Consider the following 21,336-nt stretch of genomic DNA (forward strand, 5'->3'; position numbering starts at 1 on the left):
ATCTCTCTTACGTCAAGTTAATTATCAGACCAGCCAAAGAAACTAGAAGGGAAGAGGGAGAAGTTTTCCTCTCCTGCAAGCCACTGTGTGACAAAGAGGGAGCTAAATCTCAGCTCATACACGAGCCCCAGAACATTTAGCCTGTGGCCAGCATCATAAATTATCGTCTTCCTTTTATATGTTTGTAATTGCCACAAACCCACGTTTCTGTTGTAACTCTTCTACTCTTACTCGCCTTTAGCATGTACCTAGGTCAAGTTTCATCCCCTCACCAAGCTACTTCCTGATTTTTTTTTTTGTAGAAGTCTGAATTTTTTTTAAATGTGGTAATAAACTTGCTTGCATGAGGTTTATTTTTTTTATCTTACAGATTTTATTTATTTATTTGTCAGAGAGAAAGAGAGTGCACAAGCAGGGGGAGCTGCAGAGGGAGAAGGAGAAGCAGGCTCCCCACTGAGCAGGGAGCCCGATGCGGGGCTCGATCCGAGGACCCTGGGATCATGACCTGAGCCGAAGGCAGACGCTTAACCCACTGAACCGCCTAGGCACCCCGACCAGAATCATTTCTACACATATATTTATTATTTTTTTCTGTCAAAACTCTGAGCCAGATTTAGCAGCTTTTTATGAGAATATTGGTCATCAATTTTGTTATGAAAGCAGAATTGGTCAAAGATCATTATTAATAATTATGGAAAATGTATCCTCCCAGAGCTCAGAGCTCCTTAGAGAGATGAGATGACCTCACTTCTTCCAAGGGCCACACAAATTAGTCCAGAAAGTTATATTGTCTGTTAAGTGTTTAATCCTCTAGAACAGATTCCCATCATCTCTGAAATCCTGTGGTTACCCACAAACCTCATGCTGAGGAAGTTCCTCCTCACATCTAACCTAAATGTCCCTTTAGCTATTTTATGAAGTCACGAAGCACTATCTCTTGCATCTATAGCCTGAAATAAATTTGGCTGTGATAATAAAGTTCAAAGGGAAATTAAATACTTCCTCTCTTCCACCCATTCTGACTATTGATTGTTAAAAAAACTCTTGCTACTTCTTTAGACTACTGCCTACCTACATTCCCAGCCCAGCTTTCAGAGGATTGATGCCAACTAGGCAGAAGAGATGGCATTATTCATCAAATTCTCAATCCAGCTTATCTAGAGCCCTATGCCTAATTCACCCATAATCATTCATTTATGATCGTTACATCATGATCACTTACTGAAGTCACTGGTCCTAATTTGACATGAATGGAGGGCGTGTTAGGGCACAGGAGATAATTTGATGAGAAAGAATGAGCGAAGTCTAATCATGCAGGAGCTTGAAGGTCAAGTTGAGATCAGATGTGGAAGCAAACAAGCAAACAAGAAAAATGTAGCCTGTACCAATGTATTCAGAGTGAAACTGCTGGGAACTGTGATTTTTGAACTTGTGTTCAGGTTGATCCTGCTTTGCAACCATAAAGTAGATAATAAATATGAACATCTCTAATTGCAAGTGGCTGAAAAACCCAGGGCCTTTACTGTAGGAAGAGTAAAAGTCACAGGGCTGCCCTCTACTCAGTTTCAGTCTGTTCACATCCAAAGCACTCACTCTGCATCTTACCTTTCTGGATCCCTAGGGGTCCAGTTTGTCAGCACCAGGTCTGAGTGGACCAGGATAGGAGGGAGCCCCAAGTTTCTGGAGACCTCAACAAGGGGAAGGGCAAGATTTCTTGGCAGAACCTTTTAGATATAAATCCAGATATATACGATCATGATACGATAGATAGAATATACGGCAGATAGATAAATCCAGATACATATGACTGTGATACAATACGATATGATAGAATATACGATTAGTATATTCTTGAAAGAATGCCACAGAGGAAGTAGTCATGGTTGCCCTCTATTCCGGCAATCCTGTGGTAGAGAAATGACCTGGGCAATAAAACTGATATTATCTGAGTGATCCATAAATACACACCTCACTTTCATATTTTTTTTTTGTTTACAATCTAGTGGATATATCGTTTATAAGTACAAGCTGAAATATATAATAATATTACAAAGCTGGAGCACATACATACAGATATAGCATAAAATGATCTCTGAAAATTGACTACAAAGAAGGGCATCAAATGTTTGACCAAATGTTTGAACATGAACTGGGTTGATGCGTAGTGGGAAAAAAATCTCTATCTCTATCTACTTATCTATAGACAGAGACAGCTACATAAATATGTTGATATATCTGTGTGTATAAGAACACAAGCATATTTACACATGTGGGTATGTATGTACACACGTACGTGTGTGTGTGTGTTTATGTGTCACTCAGGAAGAGGAATGGGGAGGATAGAACACTTCATCCTGTGTGGCAGCCAACTCTGTCCATCACTTCATAAGTCAAACCCAATAATACCTTCAAGTAAGTGACCTCAAGACAGTTCCCTTTCAACCCCTAAGTTATCTGAGGACCATTCCAAAGAGACTCATCTGCCCACAAGTCTAGAAAAACTATTCAGATCTATGGGAGACCAGAAGGGGTCTCTTATTTGCGGACAAGGCTAAATTAGTTTGGATCCAAAAGAACATTCTCATGCTCCCTATCTCCCACTTCCATTTTTATTTCCCCCTAAGATAAAAGTATCTATTAAAAGAGCCCCACTTCTGCCTTTGCTTTCCCTTAGATTTTTAGATTAGACTTGGGACAGAACAGAACTGTTTTTTAGGTGGAAAACAATAAAGAACTTTAAAGAGTCTTAAAATTCAAACTGAAGTTTAGCTTTCCTTGGGAATCAGGGCATGAGGAGGGCAGTGCAGAAGGGCAGTGTCTATTTCAGCGAAAAGTTAAAAGATGAGACGCAGAGAAAGTCAGGGATGATCTGAGGCCATGGCCAGGGGTTTCCTGTTCGCCTGGAAGTGAATGGACACACCTCGTTAGAGACTCCCTCTCCTGTCAGCCTTCTTCACTCCACTCCTTCCCCCATCTAGGATTATGGTTTGGAGAACCCAAGGGGGAGGGGAGCCCAGTGGGATGGTTGGTATGTACCTAGATTCCATACTTTCTTATATCAGGCACACAATTTTTAAAAATAAGATGTCCTAACATTTAAAAACTCTGAAGCAACTCTATACTTTCCTCCTCTCTCCTTTCTCAACCTCCCTTCCTTTTCCCATGGGAGTTTCCCGTGTTTACTTGGAAGAAAAGAGGCAGAATCAATCAAGCAAACCAAATAGGCTGGGGCTGCTCAGTGAACATGAAGTACTGAAACAATGTAAACTCTGATTCCTGGAAAAGGGACACTTCTGCAAAATGAAAGGGAGTAGTGCTTTTTACTACTGCCGTCAGTGGAACTCAGAGACTTCACCTTGCAAGGTTCAAGTTGAAACCATAAAACGTTAAGTCAAGATTCAGAAGAGATTTAAATACATTATTAAGAGACCAATAATCAGTAGAAAGAAAGGAGTATTAAAAATTTAAAATTAATCTTGTTAATGTCAAGGAGTGCCTCTAGGGAAAGAAGTTTGCATTGGTGAATCAGAAGGTCTGAGCATGGCCTTGAATTTTACACTGACTTGCTCTTTGACCTCAGACAAGGACTTTATCTTCTGTAGTCCTCAGCTATCTGTAAAATGGGCATAGTGGAGTTTTACTTACTTTATGGGATTGTGAAAATCAAGAGATAATGTATGTGCAGAGGCAGACAAAATGCGGTAAAAGGTAAGCTATCATTAAGTATTTTATGAGACCTCAGTTCTTGCTTTCAAATGCATCTTGAAGCATTATTGCCAGAAAGAAAACAGATGTGAAAGCTAATGAAAGGGAGAAATGGCTACAAGTTCTAAAAAAAAAAAAAAAAAAATACCTTCTTAGGGAAAAAAATTCTTTCATTGAAGTGGGCCACTTGCCCTTCCTTCAATGGATAGCCAGAGAAAAGAACAAGAAAGGACCTATCTTCCAGAAAAACAGCGGGGGGCCAAGCAGGGAGCGCATTCCAGGAACAGCCGACCTGCCGGACTGCAAGGCGGGCACCTACTTGCCCCGTACCTCTTCCGGCTGTGTCTCTCCTCTCTGCCAGACGTAGCCCATGGTCATGAAGCTCAGGACCAAGTGGGCCAGGCGCTGTTCCCGGTAACTCTTGAGGAACTGGCAGTTCAGCAGGGGCATCTGTTCAAGACAATATGCACACATTATCAACTGCAGGGCTGAGGATGGGCACAGGGGTTCTCTGACTGGAAGGGCTCATCAGGTGTAGGGAACAGGTTATATTTTTGTGGAGGAACGAAGAGCCTCCGTGCACACCCATTCTCCCCTGACCTGAGGACCCTGCAGTACGGAGGGATTCCGGGCAACATTGTTCGGGATGTACCGAACCACTCCACTCAAGCTCCCTTATGGCCCCCGTGGTTGTGCCAGCCACTGGTCGCCTCCACCGAACTGACAGATTGGTTAGAGCGTTCTCGTGTAATGAATTCCCGAGACCGGGATCGTTTACTTCACGGAGCGTACCTTGGCAACTTTTATAGCCCTACCTATCAGGGCAGCTCTGCTTCCTTGACATCCTGTAACCCCGGTAACAAGCCTGCGCAGCGGGCCTGACTCAGCTTAATTCCGAAGTAAAAGGAGAACCAGTGGAGTTGGGAATTTGACCAAATCCCTAGGCATTAGGGCATTAGCCGAGCTGGGCCAAAGGGTTGTGCAGTCCCTGTTTGAACACTTCCGATGACCCTGGCTGGGTGTTTTCACCTCTCCATGCCCTTTTCCTCGTGGAAATGTGTCACCTGGAAGTTTACCGATGGCGTCCTCATGAAAGCCACACCTTTCACAGAAGTTAATTATTGACAGCCCTGCCTAAAGAACAATGGGTTTCTCACTTTTGCCTGGAACAGCCTTGCCTGTCTTGGTTGACACCAACAAGGAGCTCCAGCTTCCTGGCACGCCCCCTCCCCACCTCTGCTCTCCTTCTTCCTCCCATGGCTGCCCCAGATCTAGACACAGCCTCATCCAGATCTTCCCCTCTCCGGGGTCCTTAAGTGCCACAAAAGGTGGTGGCGGACGTCTTGTGTATCCTTTTAAGCTCCAGGCACCGCCGAGCAGCCTCAGACCTGCTGCTCCTCCCGCCCGGGCTCCCTCCCGGCAGCTCGCGGAGTCCTCCCTCTGCTCTCCGCTAGAGGGCAGCTTTCCGCGTCTGTCCGCCCCTCGCAGCTGCGTGTTTATTCCTCCTAAAAATTGGCTCTGATAGAATCGCAAATGCAATGTGCTCTAGGCTTCCGTGCTTGCGTGTGTGTGTGTGTGTGTGTGGGGTGGGGGGTGGTGGTGGCTGCTGAAATGTTTCATTTCAACAGGAAGCAGCCTGAAAATTCTAACAATAGTTATTGAGTACTTGTTATAAGGCTCCTAACTAAAGTGTTTACTAGGCAGGATGCTAAAAACTTCCCACGCCAGACGGTGTTCCATCTTCCCCCCAAATCCACAGGACAAAACAGTCAGAGAGGGTAGGCATTGGGTCACAGACCTGGGAGGGACTGAGCCAGGGTGTTACTTAAGTTCTACTGACCACTGTCCTGCTTTCTCAAGTTAGCACTCCCTGATAGAAATATGAGAGCCACACTTGTAATTTCAAATTTTCTAGCAGTGACATAAAAAAAAAAACTAAAAAGAAACATGAAATTCGTTTTAATAACATATTTTATGTCAGTATATCCACAATATTATCAACACATGGTCAGTATAAAAATATTGAGATATTGTGTTCTTTTTATAGTAAGTCTTCAAAATCCAGTGAGTGGCTTATTTATCAATTTGTCTTAACCACATTTCAGACGTTCAATAGCCATAAGCCCCTCTTGGCTACCTCTAATGCAGCCTTAAGGGAAAGGAACAAAGTCTGAGTTGGAAATGTGGCTCTTGGTTAGAGGTTTTCTTGAAAATTTCTTGCACATTCCAGAGTCCCTGGACTCTCCCTTCCAAGCAAACACAAAAAATTAAAAATGGAAAAAAAAAAATATTTAGAAAAAAATAAACAGCAACAACAAATACTCTTCTTAGTAGTGGAAGTTTTTTCTACAAAAAACGATGAAATGGTTAGGGGAAGAATGAGTCATAAACTTAATGTTTTCCTCAATTTAAAGTAATCAACTTATGGGGCACCTGGGTGGCTCAGTCGGTTAAGCGGCTGCCTTTGGCTCAGGTCATGATCCTGGGGGTCCTAGGATTGAGCCCCACATCCAGCTCCCTGCTCAGCGGAGAGCCTGCTTCTCCCTCTCCCTCTGCCTGCCACTCTGCCCACTTTGTGCTCTCTCTCTCTCTATCAAATAAATAAATAAATCTTAAAAAAAAAATAATCAACTTGTTTTCATATTTGTGTTTTAAGATGGAAAGTAAATACAGAAGTTGTAAAATGCAATCTCATTACAGTTATAATTTTCATTTTCCTGATTATTAATAAAGGTTAGCATCTTTCATACGTCACTTGGTCAGTCATGTTTGCTATTTTGCAAAATGTTCATGTTTACTGCACCTTTTTTTTTTTTAACTTGGTTGTTTGTCTTTCTGTTTTATTTCCAGGACTTTGTATATCCAGGATACAAATTTTTTTCTCAGTTATATATGTGATAACATCATCTTTCAGTTTATGGCTTGGCTTTTCATTTTCTTTATGGTCTATTTTGATGAAGGCAGGTTCTATTTTAATGAAGTGAAGTCTATCAGAAAAATATCCCAATTTTAGTCATTAGGAAATCTTCCTTAGTCCAAGTACATATTCTTTTAAATTCTCTTCTATAACTTTTAAATTTTTGTCTTTTACATATAAATTCTTAACCCATCTGGAATGAATTTATTTTTGTTTATGATAAAAGTAGCCAATCCAGTGGTCCTCTTTGTTTATTGCTGGCCCCATATCATCTGATTTTAATTTTTGTAGTTTTGTATTATGTCATGATAACTGATAAGGCAAATCTTCTCACCTTGCTGTTGTTAAATATACATATATTTGTTAATTTACTATGTAACATGGCATGATAAACTAAACATTATCTTACTTTCACAACTTCCACATCTTTTTTTTTAACATCTTGTTAAAAATAAATATAGAATTTTAACTCCATCATCATGTTAATGCACTTTGGCCACAATACTATGTCCATACACACACATGCATGCACAAATTATTTTAGAAATTCCTTCTTATTTCACAGACACATTAGTAGTGATTACTAAGAATTAACTGTACACCCCCCCAAAAAATTGACCATATATTTCATTAATTTCATTGTTTGGGGATGTTTCTTAAATACTCATTTTTCATCTTTCCTGAGTCCTTTATTCTGATTTAGATTCAGGATGCTAGAATAATTTTTGAACATTTGAGACAAAGTGCTTGGATAGTATATTTTCTTATTTCTTGATTTGACTGATAATTTACTTTTTTTAGTTCTTATGGATGGTTAATAAAATCTGGGTTCTAAATACCTTTTCCTAAAATTTTATTAATATTCATACATTATCTTTAAAAAATATCAGTATAGACAGACATATATTTATTTTATACTTTGGATTATAACCCAATGCTACTTTATTTACTTGCTTGCTATATTGTTCTATATGGGCCACTGGGGGCTCTTTCAGGTTGGTTTCTGTGTCCCATTTGACATGTCCCAACCTTTCGTGTTTGTTTGTTAGCATTCCTTTACTTTCCAGCAGTGCAAGATGTTTCATCTTGTATTTGCCCTGTCCCAAGTTTATAATCAGCCTTTTCTCCAAGGAGCCCTAGTTCTTTTTATTGGAGAAGGGTTATTTGTCCTGACACTGGGCTTGCCCATTGCTCCTGGGAGCCACCGCTCCTAGGTCTTCACAGGGGACAAAGCTAGGAACTGTGTCGTGTGCATGTGTGTCCACACATATTACATATATCCATATCCATATAATATTGATTTATCCGCATATGTTTATCTATTTACCCACATATGTAATGCTAAGCATGACTTTATACTCATGTCTCCAACTCTAATCCAGGGCCACAGGTTGATTCTAGCCTTCCCCTTTGGCCAATTTATAACTTTCATCTCTGGCAGCAAAGTATCATCCACCATCCAACCCCCAGAAAAACCAGTTTCCCAACTAGAGTATAGTGATTCTGTGCAATTCCTCTTGAGTTTGGCCATACAGATTGCAGCCACAGCATCGTTTCCCACCAGGGCTTAGGTCAGCTCCTTTCTCCCCGCCCCCTCCTGAGAAGTTGTCATACATCTGGAACACAGTTACGCTCGTTTGTCATAGTCTGCATTCCATCCCAAGATTCCCCCCCAGTTCCGGTTAATTTTTTTTTTTAATTTGCATACAATTCTCTCTTTGTGATATACAATTCTATGGGTTTTGCCACCACCTGAGTACCCCACAGAACAGTTCTAACATCCTAAAACTCCTCCTGCAGTAGTCAACCACCCACTTCTTCCTCCTCAGTTCTTGGTAACCACTGATCTGTTTTTGGTCCTTACACTTTCGTCTTTTCCAGAATGCCACTTGAACGGGATTATACAATATACGGTCTTTTGAGTCTGACATGTTTCATTTAGCAAAATACATTTTGACACTGAATAGCATTCCATTGTGTGGATATAACTTGGTGTCTCATCCAGTCAGGGATGTTATAACAAAGTACCACAGACTAGGTAGCTTATAAACAGTGGACATTTAATTCTTACAATTTTGGAGGCTGGAAGAGCAAGATCAGGGTGGGGTGCCAGCATGACAGGGTTCTGGGGAGGGTCCTCTTCTGGGTTGCATACAGCTGTCTTCCTGTTGTAACCTCACATTATAGCTAAGGAGGGCCAGATAGCACTCAGGAGCCACTTTTATAAGCACACTAATCCTCTTTATGAAGGTTCCATGCTCATGACCTAGTTACATTCTGTGTTGGTCAGTTTAATGTGTCGACTTGACCAGGCTAAGGGATGCCCAGATAACTGGCAAAACATTATTTCTGGGTATGTCTCTGAGGGGGTGTTTTTGGAAGAGAATCGCATTTGAACAGTAAGCTGAGTAAAGAACATCACGCTCAGCGATTTGGGTGGGCATCATCCATTCCATTAGAGCCTGGATAAAACAAAAAAGTGGAGGAAGGATGAATTTTCTGTCTGCTTATGCTGAGACATTGGTCTCTCAGGGCTTGGTGCTTGGACCTTCGGACTCAGGCTGAGACGTACACTGTTGGCTTCCTTGGCTCTCAGCTTTCCTCGGCCCCTAACTTGCAGGTTGCAGCCTCCATAGTCATGTGGGCCCGTCCCTCCTAGTAAATCTTTTTCTCTATGTCTCTCTATATCCTATTGCTTCTGCTTCTCTGGAGAACCCTGACTGAATCACCTCCTCAAAGCCCCACCCTTTAATCCCATCACATTGGGGATTAGGAATTCAAAATCTGTGTTTGGGGGCAATAAAAACGTTCCGTCCACGTACTCAGTTTGACTATTCTCCTGTTGAGAGACAAGCTGGTATTTCCAGTTTGGGGGATTATGAATAAAGCTGCTATAAACAGTCACATACAAGCTTTTCCACGCACATCAATTTCCAGTTGACTTGGGTAAATACTTAGGAATGTGATTGCTGGGTCTTATGGAAAGTCTATATTCAACTTCGTAAGAATCTGCCAAACCATCTTCCAACGTAGCTGTACTATATTTTGCATTCCCACCAGCAAAATGAATGAGTGTCTCTTTTGGTACATATCCCCATCAGCACTTGGTAATGCTGAATTTTTTTTTTTAATTTTAGTTGTTCAAAGGTGTTAAATTGTCTCTTAATACTTATTATTATAAATAATCCCGTTACTCCATAAGTAAACTAGTTTTGTTTTTTATTGTTTCCTGATTAAAACTTGAGAAGTTTTCTTCTTATTCTAGAAAATTTGAAATTTCACAAGGATATCTGCATATGTCCCCCGCACCCCCATTGTCTTTCTGATAAAATACTCAAATCTTTCATAAGATCTGAAAAACTTTGTTCTTATATGCTTGAAGCTTTGTTTTTTCTCCACCTACACCTCTCTGCTTTGGGAAATTCGATTTAGTAGAATTTGGGTCATCCATTTCTCCTTTTCATGTACTTTATTTTCCTGAGAGTTGGCATTTCTTTAATTTTTGCTTTACACTTTATGAAAAGTGTGTCCTTTTTCTATAACCAATGTTTCTCTGATTTATTTGAGTTTATATTGAGTGTTTTGCTTGCTTATTTCTTTGCTCCCCCATTAGTTCCTTTTATGCACAATTTCACCTATTTTTATGAAGTAATACACTGGAGACATTAATTAAAATTTTAAAAACATTGATCCCATCAGAGCCATTAGTTGTGAATGTCCAGTCCCTTCCTACTGTGTTTTGATTTATTCCTTCTCTTCATATTATATGGTAATTTGGTGTTATTGATTCATGTTCAGGAATGGTGGTCAGTTCTATCAGAACTAGTAGCTATTAAAGCATCCCTTAAAAAAATAAAAAATAAAAAAATAAAGCATCCCTTAATCATTTTCCCAGAATGCTGCTGAGTCTTTTCTTGTGCAGCTTCCTGTGAACAGGTCAGTTGCCTGTAGTGTTCTGTGGGGGTGGAGTGGAGAAAGGGGATTCTTTCTGGAATAAGATGGATGTGCCTAAACCAATAAGCAAGTTTTGTTTGTTTGTTGGTTGGTTTTTTACCAAAATATGGATAGGTTTCCTGGGGCTTTCTAAGAGCAAGGTGGCTTGCCTGACGGTACTTTAAGATCAAAAATGTAAATCCAATTATTGTGTTGTTTGTGCCAAGTAAAGGACTCAAGAGAACAATTTTTTAGTCTGTAGCTGCATGTATGGTCCTGGAAGCCGTAATATTTGCTTTTCATGACTGATTTCCAGTTGATTCAGTCTCAGCCTGTGCTGGTGACGTCTTTTTTTTTTTTTTAAGATTTTTTTTTTTTTAAGTAATCTCTACACCCAATGTGGGGCTCGAAACTACAACCCCAAGATGAAGAGTTGCATGCTCTACCTACTGAGCCTGCCAGGTGCCCAGTGAAGTCTTAAAAGTGGTTTCATGTAGTTAGATGTTTTATAAGTAATTACAAATGTAAAGACTGGTCACGACTGTTGTAATAGTTTCCTAGGACCACCTCAACAAATGAAGACCAACTCAGAAGCTTAAAACAGTAGAACTGTATTCTCTCACAATTCTGGGCAATGGAAGTCTGAGATTAAGGTGTTTATAAGGTTGGTTCCTTCTGAAGTTTCTAAGGGACATTCCATTCCATGTCCACTTCCCAGGTTCTGGTGATTACGAGAAACTCTTGGCACACTTTGGCTTTTAGATGATCCATCTCTCCTATCCCTTGCCTCTGTCTTCACATGGTGTTCTTCTCTGTGTATCTGTGTGTCTGTGTCCACATTTCCTTCTTCTTATAAAGACACCAGTCATATTGGATTAGAATGCAACCTAATATAGTATGACCTCACCTTGATTACATCTGCCAAGACCCTATTTCCAAATAAGGTCACAGTCCTAGGTTCCAAGTGGACAATTTCTGGAGAGACACTATTCAACCCAGTAGAAGTGTCAGGGGATTATTTTCACAGCTGCACTAAACTCTTTCCCGAACTTCCATGTTTTCAGTAGCCAGAAGTTAGCTGTACACTCCCGGCCTTTTCTCACTGATATTTAACATATGAGAAGCACCAATTCAATGAGTTATTCACTTCACTCATGATAGTTTAATCAAATAAAGCCTAAGGAAAGCCTGGTGCCGAGATCTGTGTAGTTAACAAATAGAACCTTAATCTGTCCTTCTACAAATTGTTCCTGACTCCACCTTGCTTCTATGCTCTGCTATCTGAGACAGGAGAAGGAGGCTACAAAGGCTCAATTTGCTTTGGTTGAATGCTTTGCATGGGTACCATACACTCTGATATAATTTGCTTAATATGAAACAAACGTTCTTAAAATTTTATCCATCTTTGGTACTTTCTCTTGTTTTCCTGCACTTAAAGATATTTTCCTATTTTTCTTCTTTTTGTGTTTCTTTGGTCATATTAGAGACTTTATGCAGCAGGAAAATAAATTCTTAGGTTTAGTTTGCCATCTTCATAAACACTGAAGGCAGTCTCTTGCATCTCTTACAGGATTTCCAATCTTGTGCCTGCACTTAGCAGGCATCTAGTAAGTACTTTTAAATCCATTAGTGTTTATAGATATTAAATATATTTAAGTCAGTGATGGAGAATTTGGGAGAATGGAAAACCTTTCTTGTATCTCTAAAACCTCATGGCACTCCAAACTGGTGGGATTAAAGCTCATGGAGAAGAGACTAGAGGGAAGTATAAATATATATTGAACACTGTTGAATGGCAGGAACTTAGGAAGTCATTTAGCCCTTACAACAATTCTATGAAACCAGAACTTCTCCCCTTCTGTAAAAAAGAAGGCAGAATTACAGGGGTGAAATAATTTCTTTACAAGTTGGATAGCTACTATATGATAAAACCAAGATTCAAACTCAGGTCTTCCTGAATCAGAGTCTATATTTTCTTGTTGCATCTTCTTATTATTACTGTGGGATACTGTCAGTGCTCTGGGGACCAAGAAGTTTCACTCTTTCTTACTCACTCTTGGAAATATTGCTCCTCTTACCAATTATTTCTGCAGAACCTACCAACCTGACTTTATAACTCAGTAATTCTCTTGACCCAACTATTCTATGAGACCCCGATGATAAAATCAAGGGAGAGGAACACTAACATGTGACATGCAAGGAGGACACTGAGAATTTCATTGCTTACCCTTCTCCAGCTAGAGCTTATCCATCAGCTTACCTATAATTCCTAACCAGACAGCCTCCCTTCTGTAAACAAATATTTGTTCAGTGCTTAATATGTTCCAGAAATTGTTTTGGGCAGGCTCTGGGAATTTTAGGGAAATGCGTGTGTAATATGATTTAATATCATTCCACTCTTCAGGAAAGGTGAGGTAGCTTTCTTGATAATTTCAATGGCAATGATCGGTGTCCCTGGGTCCACTGACCCACTTTCATAATGCTGGTAAAGATATGTGGTGTGGGGTTGAAAATAGGATGGTGAGAAGAACTTAAAGAGAACAAAAGAAGAACTTAAAGAGAAGAATAAAAAATATATACCTTGTTCACTCGAGCTTGAAGCTGGTGACTCTCAATCAAATGAGGGAGTTCGTTGGCAATTTCCATCCAAGGCCTAAAATGATCTGGAAGTTCTTTCTGCATTCAAAATGGAAACATCTCAGTATTTTAGACCTCTTGGGGAAGCAGCCTGCGGGAGTAGCTGCTTACAGATTTCAGTTTTAAATTAAAATTCAGGTCAGTTCAGTTCAACAAGTATTGAGAATTCACTCTATGCTGGGCCCTATGCTAAGCATTGCAAACACACAGATGACTGAAATACAATCCTTGGGCTTAAGGAGCATGTGGTTTAGTAAGGAGAAAAAAAATGTAGTCAGATATATCCCAGTGCAGTGTAATATGTGTATAAGCTTAAGAACTTGCAAAGAAGAGGAAGTTGTTAATTCTGTCAGCAGTTGTGGGAAATTAAAGGGAAGTATTTGTAGAAACATGACAATTGGGGCCAGTGTTAGAGTCTGAAAGTGACTTTGCTAGGGGGAAGTTTGCAAATGGGAAGGCAGTAAAACAGAAGACATAGTGGATATAGAGATAACTGTGATTCCTGGGACCACAGGTGACTCAGTGCTATTGGAATATAAGCTCAGGAGAAAAAGTGATTGATGATGAGACCAGAAAATCAGATCAAATGTGCCTTTTAAAAGTACATAAGAATTTTCTTTTCATGTAGTTGGTAACATGGTTTGATTTGAATTTTAGAAAGATAATTTTGTTTGTAAGACTTGAAGATATAAGGTCAGATTAAGAAGGCTTTGAAGTACTATTTGAGAACTAAATTTAGGCAATGACATTGAATTTACAAAGGCAATATTCAAGAAATATTTGGAAAGGGACACCTATGTGGTCCAGTTGGTTAAGTGTCCAACTCCTGACTTCCTCTCAGGTCTTGATCTCAGGGTCATGATCTCAGGGTGGTGAGATTAAGCATTGAGCTCTGCACTCGGCTAGGCAGAGTCTGCTTGTGTTTCTCTCCCTCTACCCCTCCCCCTGCTTGCACTCTTGCTTTCAAATAAATAAATAAATCTTAAAAAAAAGAGAAATATTTGGAAAGTAAAATTAAAATGATGAGATGATTAAATTTAGAGGTGGGGGCTAAGGGCAAGATGACTTCTAGTCTAATAGCACTGCCTGTGCTGGACCCAGGGTTTAGACAAGTAGAACATAGGCTGAATTTCAGCAATCCTAACTCCATCCCAGGAAATGACACACTATACCTATTGCTGTAAATAAACTTATATTGGAATATAGTCACACTTGTGTGTTTACATATTGTCATTGGCTGCTTTCACAATACAGCAGCAGAGCCTCGGGTAGTTGTGACAGAAAAACTGTATGGTATGCAAAACTTCAGGTATTTACTATTTGGCCCTTTACAGAAAAATTTGCCAACTCCCAATCTATCCCTATGGTCTGGGCCTCCTTTTTCAGAGTATAAACTGTGCGACTGAATGTTGTGTCTCTGGGTTAAGAAGGAGAGGCCGTAAGGATGATTTCCAGGTTTAGGAAATAGGTTATTGAATGTAGCGATTGGAACACAGATTGAAACAGAAATGCAGGGGGATGTCAAAGAGAAGGCATAAAAATCGTGAATTTATTTTTCAATATTTATAGCCTAAAATGTCTGTGGAATGTCAAGATATGGCCACATACCGGGCAAGTGCCTTTGTAGTTTGAAGTTCAGGATAAAAATTAGTATTAGAAATGCACAGTTGGGAGGCATAACTGTGGTTAAAAACTCCATATGTAGTTAAAACCACAAGAGTGTATAAAGTCATTCAGGAGAAGTCCCAAAGTGAAAGGAGAAGGCCCAGATCATCACACTGGGGAATAGTGACAAAGCAGGCAGAGGAAGTGAATCCAGCAACACAGATCAAAATGAGGTTCAATGGGCCAGAAGAGAATCATCCAACAGAAATCAATACTTTAGAAGACATTAGAAGACATCAAAGAAGGGACTCATCAGAAGGTCAGGTGTATCAGTAGAAAGTTAAAGGAAGATTGTCTCCTTTGGAAAAAAAAATTAAGGTACTCATGTATATCAGTCTTTCTATATATAGAAATTTAGGTCAGGGTCATGGAAGCAGGGTTCAAATTTTAGTGTGTTGAGGAAGTGAGAACATAGAGACCGAAAGCGTAAATTACTATCTTTAGGAGAGTCTTGGGCATTAGCAAGGAGGCATGTGGGTTTGAGAGCTATCTCAATTTTAAAATGAGAACCTTGAGCAGTTTAGTCTTGAAAGAGGAGACTTTGAAGATAAAGGACAGACAGGAGTAACCGCAGGCAGAATGTCACGGAGGAAGGCGAACAGGGGAGTAAGAGGCCAAATGAAGCATCTGGCTTTGAAGTGATAGAAGGAGGAAGTCTGGAGTCTGAGGAAATTTGCTCTTTATGAACTCAATTTCTCATTAAATGGGAGTGAAGATCAGGTTCTATGAGTTGAAGAAAGGGGTTGGTGTTTAATTATAGAAGGGAGAAGGAACAGGAAATTAAACATAAAAATACCAGCAGTACACTATAATATGCCTTATATTATGTACATTATCCTATATTATAATGCTATATAAGACCCAGTGCGGTTTGAAAAGTGTAAGTTTGGAGAGGTATGGAACTATAAGTTACCTATGAATCACTTGTTGGAGGTGGTCCTCTGTCAGAATCTGAGACAAAATTGGGTTCAAACTCCTAATTAATTCATAACCTGGGTGAATCTAACATTCAATCCACAATCTCTGAAAATTAGACTTTATTTAATCCTCTCTTTTTTATCTTTAAAACTGAATCAGTTCAGGACAAACTGAGAACCCCCTACTAGCTTTCACAACAAATCAGATTATACCAGCATCATATTATTTTTATTTTTGCTATAGATTGAGATGTCATGGAAAGAAAATTCCATCACACTCTCCTCCTCAGGTGTTCCTTTTTTTTTCCTTTAAGATTTTACTTATTTATTTGTCAGAGAGAGAGAGAGAGAGCACAACCAGGGGGAGAGGGAGGCAGAGTGAGTAGCAGGCTCCCTGCTGGAGCCAGATTTGAGACTCAATCCCAGGATCCTGGGATCATGACCTGAGCCAAAGGCAGACGCTTAACTGACTGAGCCACCCAGGCATCCCATCCTCAGGTGTTCTTCACACAATACCCCTGCTTCTGGGAAGGAGTCTACCTTGCTCTCCCGCTCTTTTCCCTGGGAGAAAAAGTTTATAAGCATGGTAGTATAATCTTCCCCAGCAGTGCTCAGCAGTAGGTGCAGAATTGAAGAGGGCTGATAATTACATTGACACAAGTTTGGGGATTTGCAGAGTGGTGGCAGAGTTGAGAATATTAGCAAGAATAAAGGCAGAGACGTCTATGGTAAACGGACTCTGAACTGGCAACTTGTTTCTCAATTGTATGATGCATATGTTTTTTTTTTTTTAAAGATTTTATTTACTTATTTGACAGAGAGAGAGGGTACAAGCATGGGGAGCAGCAGAGGGAGAGGGAGAAGCAGGATCTCCACGGAGCAAGGAGGCCGATGCAGGGTTCGATCCCAGGACCCTGGGATCATGACCTGAGCTGAAGGCAGACGCCTAACCGACTGAGCCACCCAGGTGCCCCAATGCATATGTTTTATGAACAAAAACTGAATACAATTTTACAGAGACAATGGAATATAATCTTCATAAAAGAAAAATCAAAGATGCAGAGTCATAATATTAAAAGGGTCCTTTTAAAGTGGGTTTTTAAGGGGCACCTGGGTGACTCAGTCAGTTGAATGTCTGACTCTTGATTCTGGCTCAGGTCTTGATCTCAGGGTCATGGGATTGAGCCCCACTTGGGGCTCCGCGCTCTGTACAGAGTCTACTTGTCCCTCTCCCTCTGCTCCTCCTCCCCCACTCTCTCTACTCTCTCTCTCAAATAAATAAATAAAATCTTTAAAATAAATAAAAAAAAATAAAGTGGGTTTTAAGAAGGAAAGTTGTAACCAAATCATCACCTCCAGCCTTCTTTCTTTGATGCCTAGACAAGGAATCCTATTCTGAAAATTAAATGAAGGCATCCTGGATTTCTGCTTTCCTCACCTGCATGGAAATCCTTACATACTACCTTTTGCCTTCAGCTAGGCTGCAGTGGAGTATTTCCTTTTTCTTTTCCCTTAGATTCCTAGAGGAATCTCTGCCTTCCTCCTGTTTTTTCCTCTCCTTTCTTTAAAAAGAGGGAAACAAACCATAAGAGACTCTTAAAAACATAGAACAAACCAAGGGGTGATGGAGGGAGGTGGGTGGGGGAGGGGCTGCCCGGTGATGAGTATCAAGGAGGGCACCTGATGTGATGAGCACTGTCATAGTAAGTGATGAATCACTGAATTCTACTCCTGAAACCAATATTGCACTTTATGTTAACTAAATAGAATTTCGATAAAAATTAGAAAAAAAGAAAAAAAATCAAAAGTTCTAATGTTTGAGTTTCTGTATAACACCCACAAACACAAGAAAACCATGAGCTTTTGCAATCATCTGGGCTCTCAAAGTGTGGTCCCTAGTCCAACAGCCTGGGAACTTGTTAGAAATGCACATTCTCAGGCCCCACCCCAAGCCTACTGAATCAGAGACTCTGGGGTGGGGCCCAGCAGTGTGTGTTTTAGCAAACCTTGCAGGTAAAGCTGATGTACTCCAAAGTTTGAAAACCGCTGATGTGGGGACCTTGAAAATGATCAAGAAGGGGAGAAAGGATTTTAAAGATATTTCATAATCTATTAAGAATGTAGCATTTCTTTTTAGCTTTTCCTCTAGAGACAGAAAAAAGTATTGAATTGTTAATTATTTTTTGTCAGACTTTTTTTTTTTAATTACAAGGTAGGAGACAGGATTAGCTGATGAGTTTTTCATGAAATAGCACCTTTTTCTGTCAGTTCACACATATCTAGCACATCTGTTTTAAAACTTGTATGGTATTCCAGTATTCTATTAATGAATATTACTAATTGTTTTTAATTTTTCACTATTAAGAAATCTGAAACGGTCATCCTTATACATATAATTTTGGATATTTTCTTATTATTAGAACAAATTTCTGAAAGTGGATTTGCTGGATTAAAGATTCTTCACATGGAAAGGTTGAAAACTGCTTCTTGATTTTCTAACAGAAAAATTACATAAATTTATAATTGTAATTATAGTATGTGATATATAATGGGAGTACCAGCTTAGCTTTACCAAACTTTTTTTCATTTTGTTATGCTTTTTTTAAAAATTTTATTTTATTATGTTATGTTAATCACCATACATTACATCATTAGTTTTTGATGTAGTGTTCCATGATTCATTGTTTGCATATAACACCCAGTGCTCCATTCAATACGTGCCCTCTTTAATACCCATCACCAGAAACAAATAATACATTATATGGTTTTTTTTTTTAAGATTTTATTTATTTATTTGACAGAGAGAGAGATAGCGAGAGAGGGAACACAAGCAAGGGGAGTGGGAGAAGGAGAAGCAGGCTTTGCGCCGAGCAGGGAGCCAGATGAGGGGCTCGATCCCAGGACCCTGGGAACATGACCTGAGCCGAAGGCAGAGGCTTAACAACTAAGCCACCCAGGTGCCCCTGATATGCTTTTTAAGATAGGATATGTATTATATTATTGTATTAAAATTCTATAATTATTTTTTTAAAAGATTTACTTATTTATTTGAGAGAGAGAGAGAGAGTGAGCACACAGATGGAGAGGGAGAGGGAGAAGCAATCTCCTCGCTGAGCAGGAAGACTAATTCGGGGCTCGATCCCAGGACCCTGGGATCATGACCTGAGCTGAAGGCAGATGCTTAACCGACCGAGCCACCCAGGTGCCCTATAATTATTTTAATATTTAATAAACTTATTAACCTCCCAAGAAATATACCTCTTTTGGAAATGATGATTAAAAATAATGCAATCAATGTTTATGGTAAAAGTCCAAAAGCACAAAGTTTATAAGGTGGAAAGTAAAAGTACCCTAATTCTCATCCTCCCATCTAGTAATGACAACACTTGCAAGTTTCTTATGTAGTTTTCCAGAAACTGTACATGCTATCATACTATTGTATACATTTACAATTCCATGGTTATTAACGAGTTTGAATATCTTTTCATATGCTTTGATCATTGCATTTTGTGCAGGTGTGTGAAACAGACATTCACAACAGGGTAGTCAAATGGACCAGTATTTTCATTTATGCCATTGGGTTTTTACGTTATGCTTAGAAAGTTCTTCTCATCCCAACCGTATTTCTTTTAGGCTATTTCTAGTTTAATTGTTGATGCTTACATCTGTAATCCATCTACATTTGCGTTGTACATGTTATGGGTTAGAACATATTATCTCAGGGCGCCTGGGTGGCTCAGTCCGTTAAGTGTCTGCCTTCGGCTCAGGTCATGATCCCAGAGTCCTGGGATCGAGCCCCTGCATCAGGCTCCCTGCTCCATGGGAAGCCTGCTTCTCCCTCTCTTCCCCGCTTGTGCTCTCTCTCGCTCTCTCTCTGTCTCTCTTAAATAAATAAAATCATAAAACAAGAGAACATATTATCTCATTTCCATCTTGAAATAGAGCTCAGAGATGTTGGATGGCTTTCTGCTTTCCTGGGATTACACAACCTCCTCTGACTCAGGGTTCAGTGCAGTTAATACCGCCTCAGAGTAAACACAGGGAGAACGGTGGACATAGGGGGATAGAAGATGGGTGTAACTGGATAGGAAATTGAAATTTTGTGTGTTTCTCTTACTCTCATTCCAATAACTGGAAGATCCAGGACTAGGATGGACATAGATAATGAAATATTTGGCCTTCTTTCCTTTATAAAAACCAATTTCCTATTTTATGTTATTCTTTTGCTAGACTTACACATCTATCAAAGTATAATTTTCAAAAAGTTAAAAAAATTACTCACACAAATAGAGAATGTATGTCCAAAATACATTTGGTTCCTTAATGAGGAAATCAGCAGGATGGTAAAGTTGGTTCAAAAGCACTTGTTAAACTGGGTATTCACAGAGTTTTAAAAAAAGAATGTTGAAATCCAATTATTAGGCTTAATAATAACAATGATCCAGTTAATGTCCATAACTTTAGGGGTATATCTTCTACTCAACAGAAATTAATTGTAGCTTCTTGTACAACAATCAAGTTAATATGTAACCTTATAGATTGGGCCATAATCAATAGTAAGTAGCATATCAAACAAAGGGACAATCCTTAGATGAATAAGTAATTCTCAGGTGAGACTGTTAGGGCTCCAGGATGGTATTAAATGAACGCACAGCCACCCTTTTGCTTTATTATGGATAATTTTTCTCAATACATTTATAATATAAAATAGAGTAGACTTCTAAAAGGATCTATCTTATAGGAATAATAAACTCTTTTAGATTAGCACTTAGGTTAAGTTAACTAAAACTTCTGGTTAAGAAAATAACACGGAAAGTTTAAAAATAAAAGTTTGAGTAAAAATAAACCAGGGAAATATCAGCAAAGCTGGATGACAATATGAATATTGTAAGAATCAAAATTTAAACTATCAGACAGATTAGAATTTGAAGCAGATGGCTATAAATGAAATAAAAGATTTTGTGTCAATGGAAAGCAGCAATCTGACATTGCAGCAAAGTCAAGTGAGGTGAAAGAAATTACCGGATGGCTTAAGAGATAGGTAAGCAGCATGAGGGACCTTGTAGGCTACACCAAAACATTTGGTTTTGTTCTAAAGAGTAGGAAGATAATTTTAAAGATCGGAGTGAGGAGGCTGGATTTTCCTCTTAAAAAATCACTCTGACTGCTGTGCAATGTGTTGTATAGCTGGGCAAAAGTGGAAATGAGACAAGGTAGAAGGCAATAGCCCAAGGGAAAATAATGATGGATTACACGAGGGTGGATAGCTAGGAAATACATTTCAGAGATAAAGCTGAATCCACTCATTCTCAAATGAATCATTTGTGACTAGTGAAGATTATTGTGAGGCTCAGGTGAGAAAAATGTAGTTAAGGTCAACACAGGCAGAGTACCAAGTGAGCATTTACTAAATAGTAATTACTACTATTATATATTATAAAGGGGTTATAATAGGAAATAAGAAAAACTCAACTCTTAATGAAATACAGGAATGAATTGAATCGCCATTTCGAACACTAAAAGATCTTTTTTTTTTTTGTCTAGAAGTAGGAAACTTAAATG

The 21,336-nt window shown here is 39.4% G+C and overlaps 1 protein-coding gene and 1 long non-coding RNA gene across 10 annotated transcripts in view; one reads left to right on the forward strand and one right to left on the reverse strand.

Annotated features, from left to right (window-relative positions):
* Positions 1-21,336, reverse strand: part of IDO2 (indoleamine 2,3-dioxygenase 2) — a 56,921-nt gene that overhangs the window by 25,845 nt on the left and 9,740 nt on the right. For 2 of the 4 annotated variants that reach the window (XM_036096271.2, XM_078069586.1), the window contains 4 exons: positions 20,057-20,146; positions 13,136-13,231; positions 4,036-4,155; positions 1,606-1,724 (listed from right to left, as the gene is read on the reverse strand). In XM_036096271.2, the coding sequence (XP_035952164.1) occupies positions 1,606-1,724; positions 4,036-4,155; positions 13,136-13,231; positions 20,057-20,086 (365 nt within the window). In that variant the 5' untranslated portion in view covers positions 20,087-20,146. The remainder of the gene's footprint in view (positions 1-1,605; positions 1,725-4,035; positions 4,156-13,135; positions 13,232-20,056; positions 20,147-21,336) is intronic. The other 2 variants (XM_036096269.2, XM_036096268.2) reach the window with 1 other exon arrangement.
* The window catches only part of LOC118538370 (uncharacterized), a 64,930-nt gene that overhangs the window by 6,250 nt on the left and 37,344 nt on the right, over positions 1-21,336 (forward strand). The window contains exon 4 of one of the 6 annotated variants that reach the window (XR_004918585.2): positions 393-1,013. The exons of the other annotated variants lie outside the window; for them this stretch is intronic. This is a non-coding gene — a long non-coding RNA (uncharacterized LOC118538370). Of the gene's footprint in view, positions 1-392; positions 1,014-21,336 lie in introns of those variants that run through there. 6 annotated transcript variants of the gene reach the window in all.

This window comes from Halichoerus grypus, chromosome 3 (assembly GCF_964656455.1).
Source record: "Halichoerus grypus chromosome 3, mHalGry1.hap1.1, whole genome shotgun sequence".
Taxonomy (NCBI): domain Eukaryota; kingdom Metazoa; phylum Chordata; class Mammalia; order Carnivora; family Phocidae; genus Halichoerus; species Halichoerus grypus.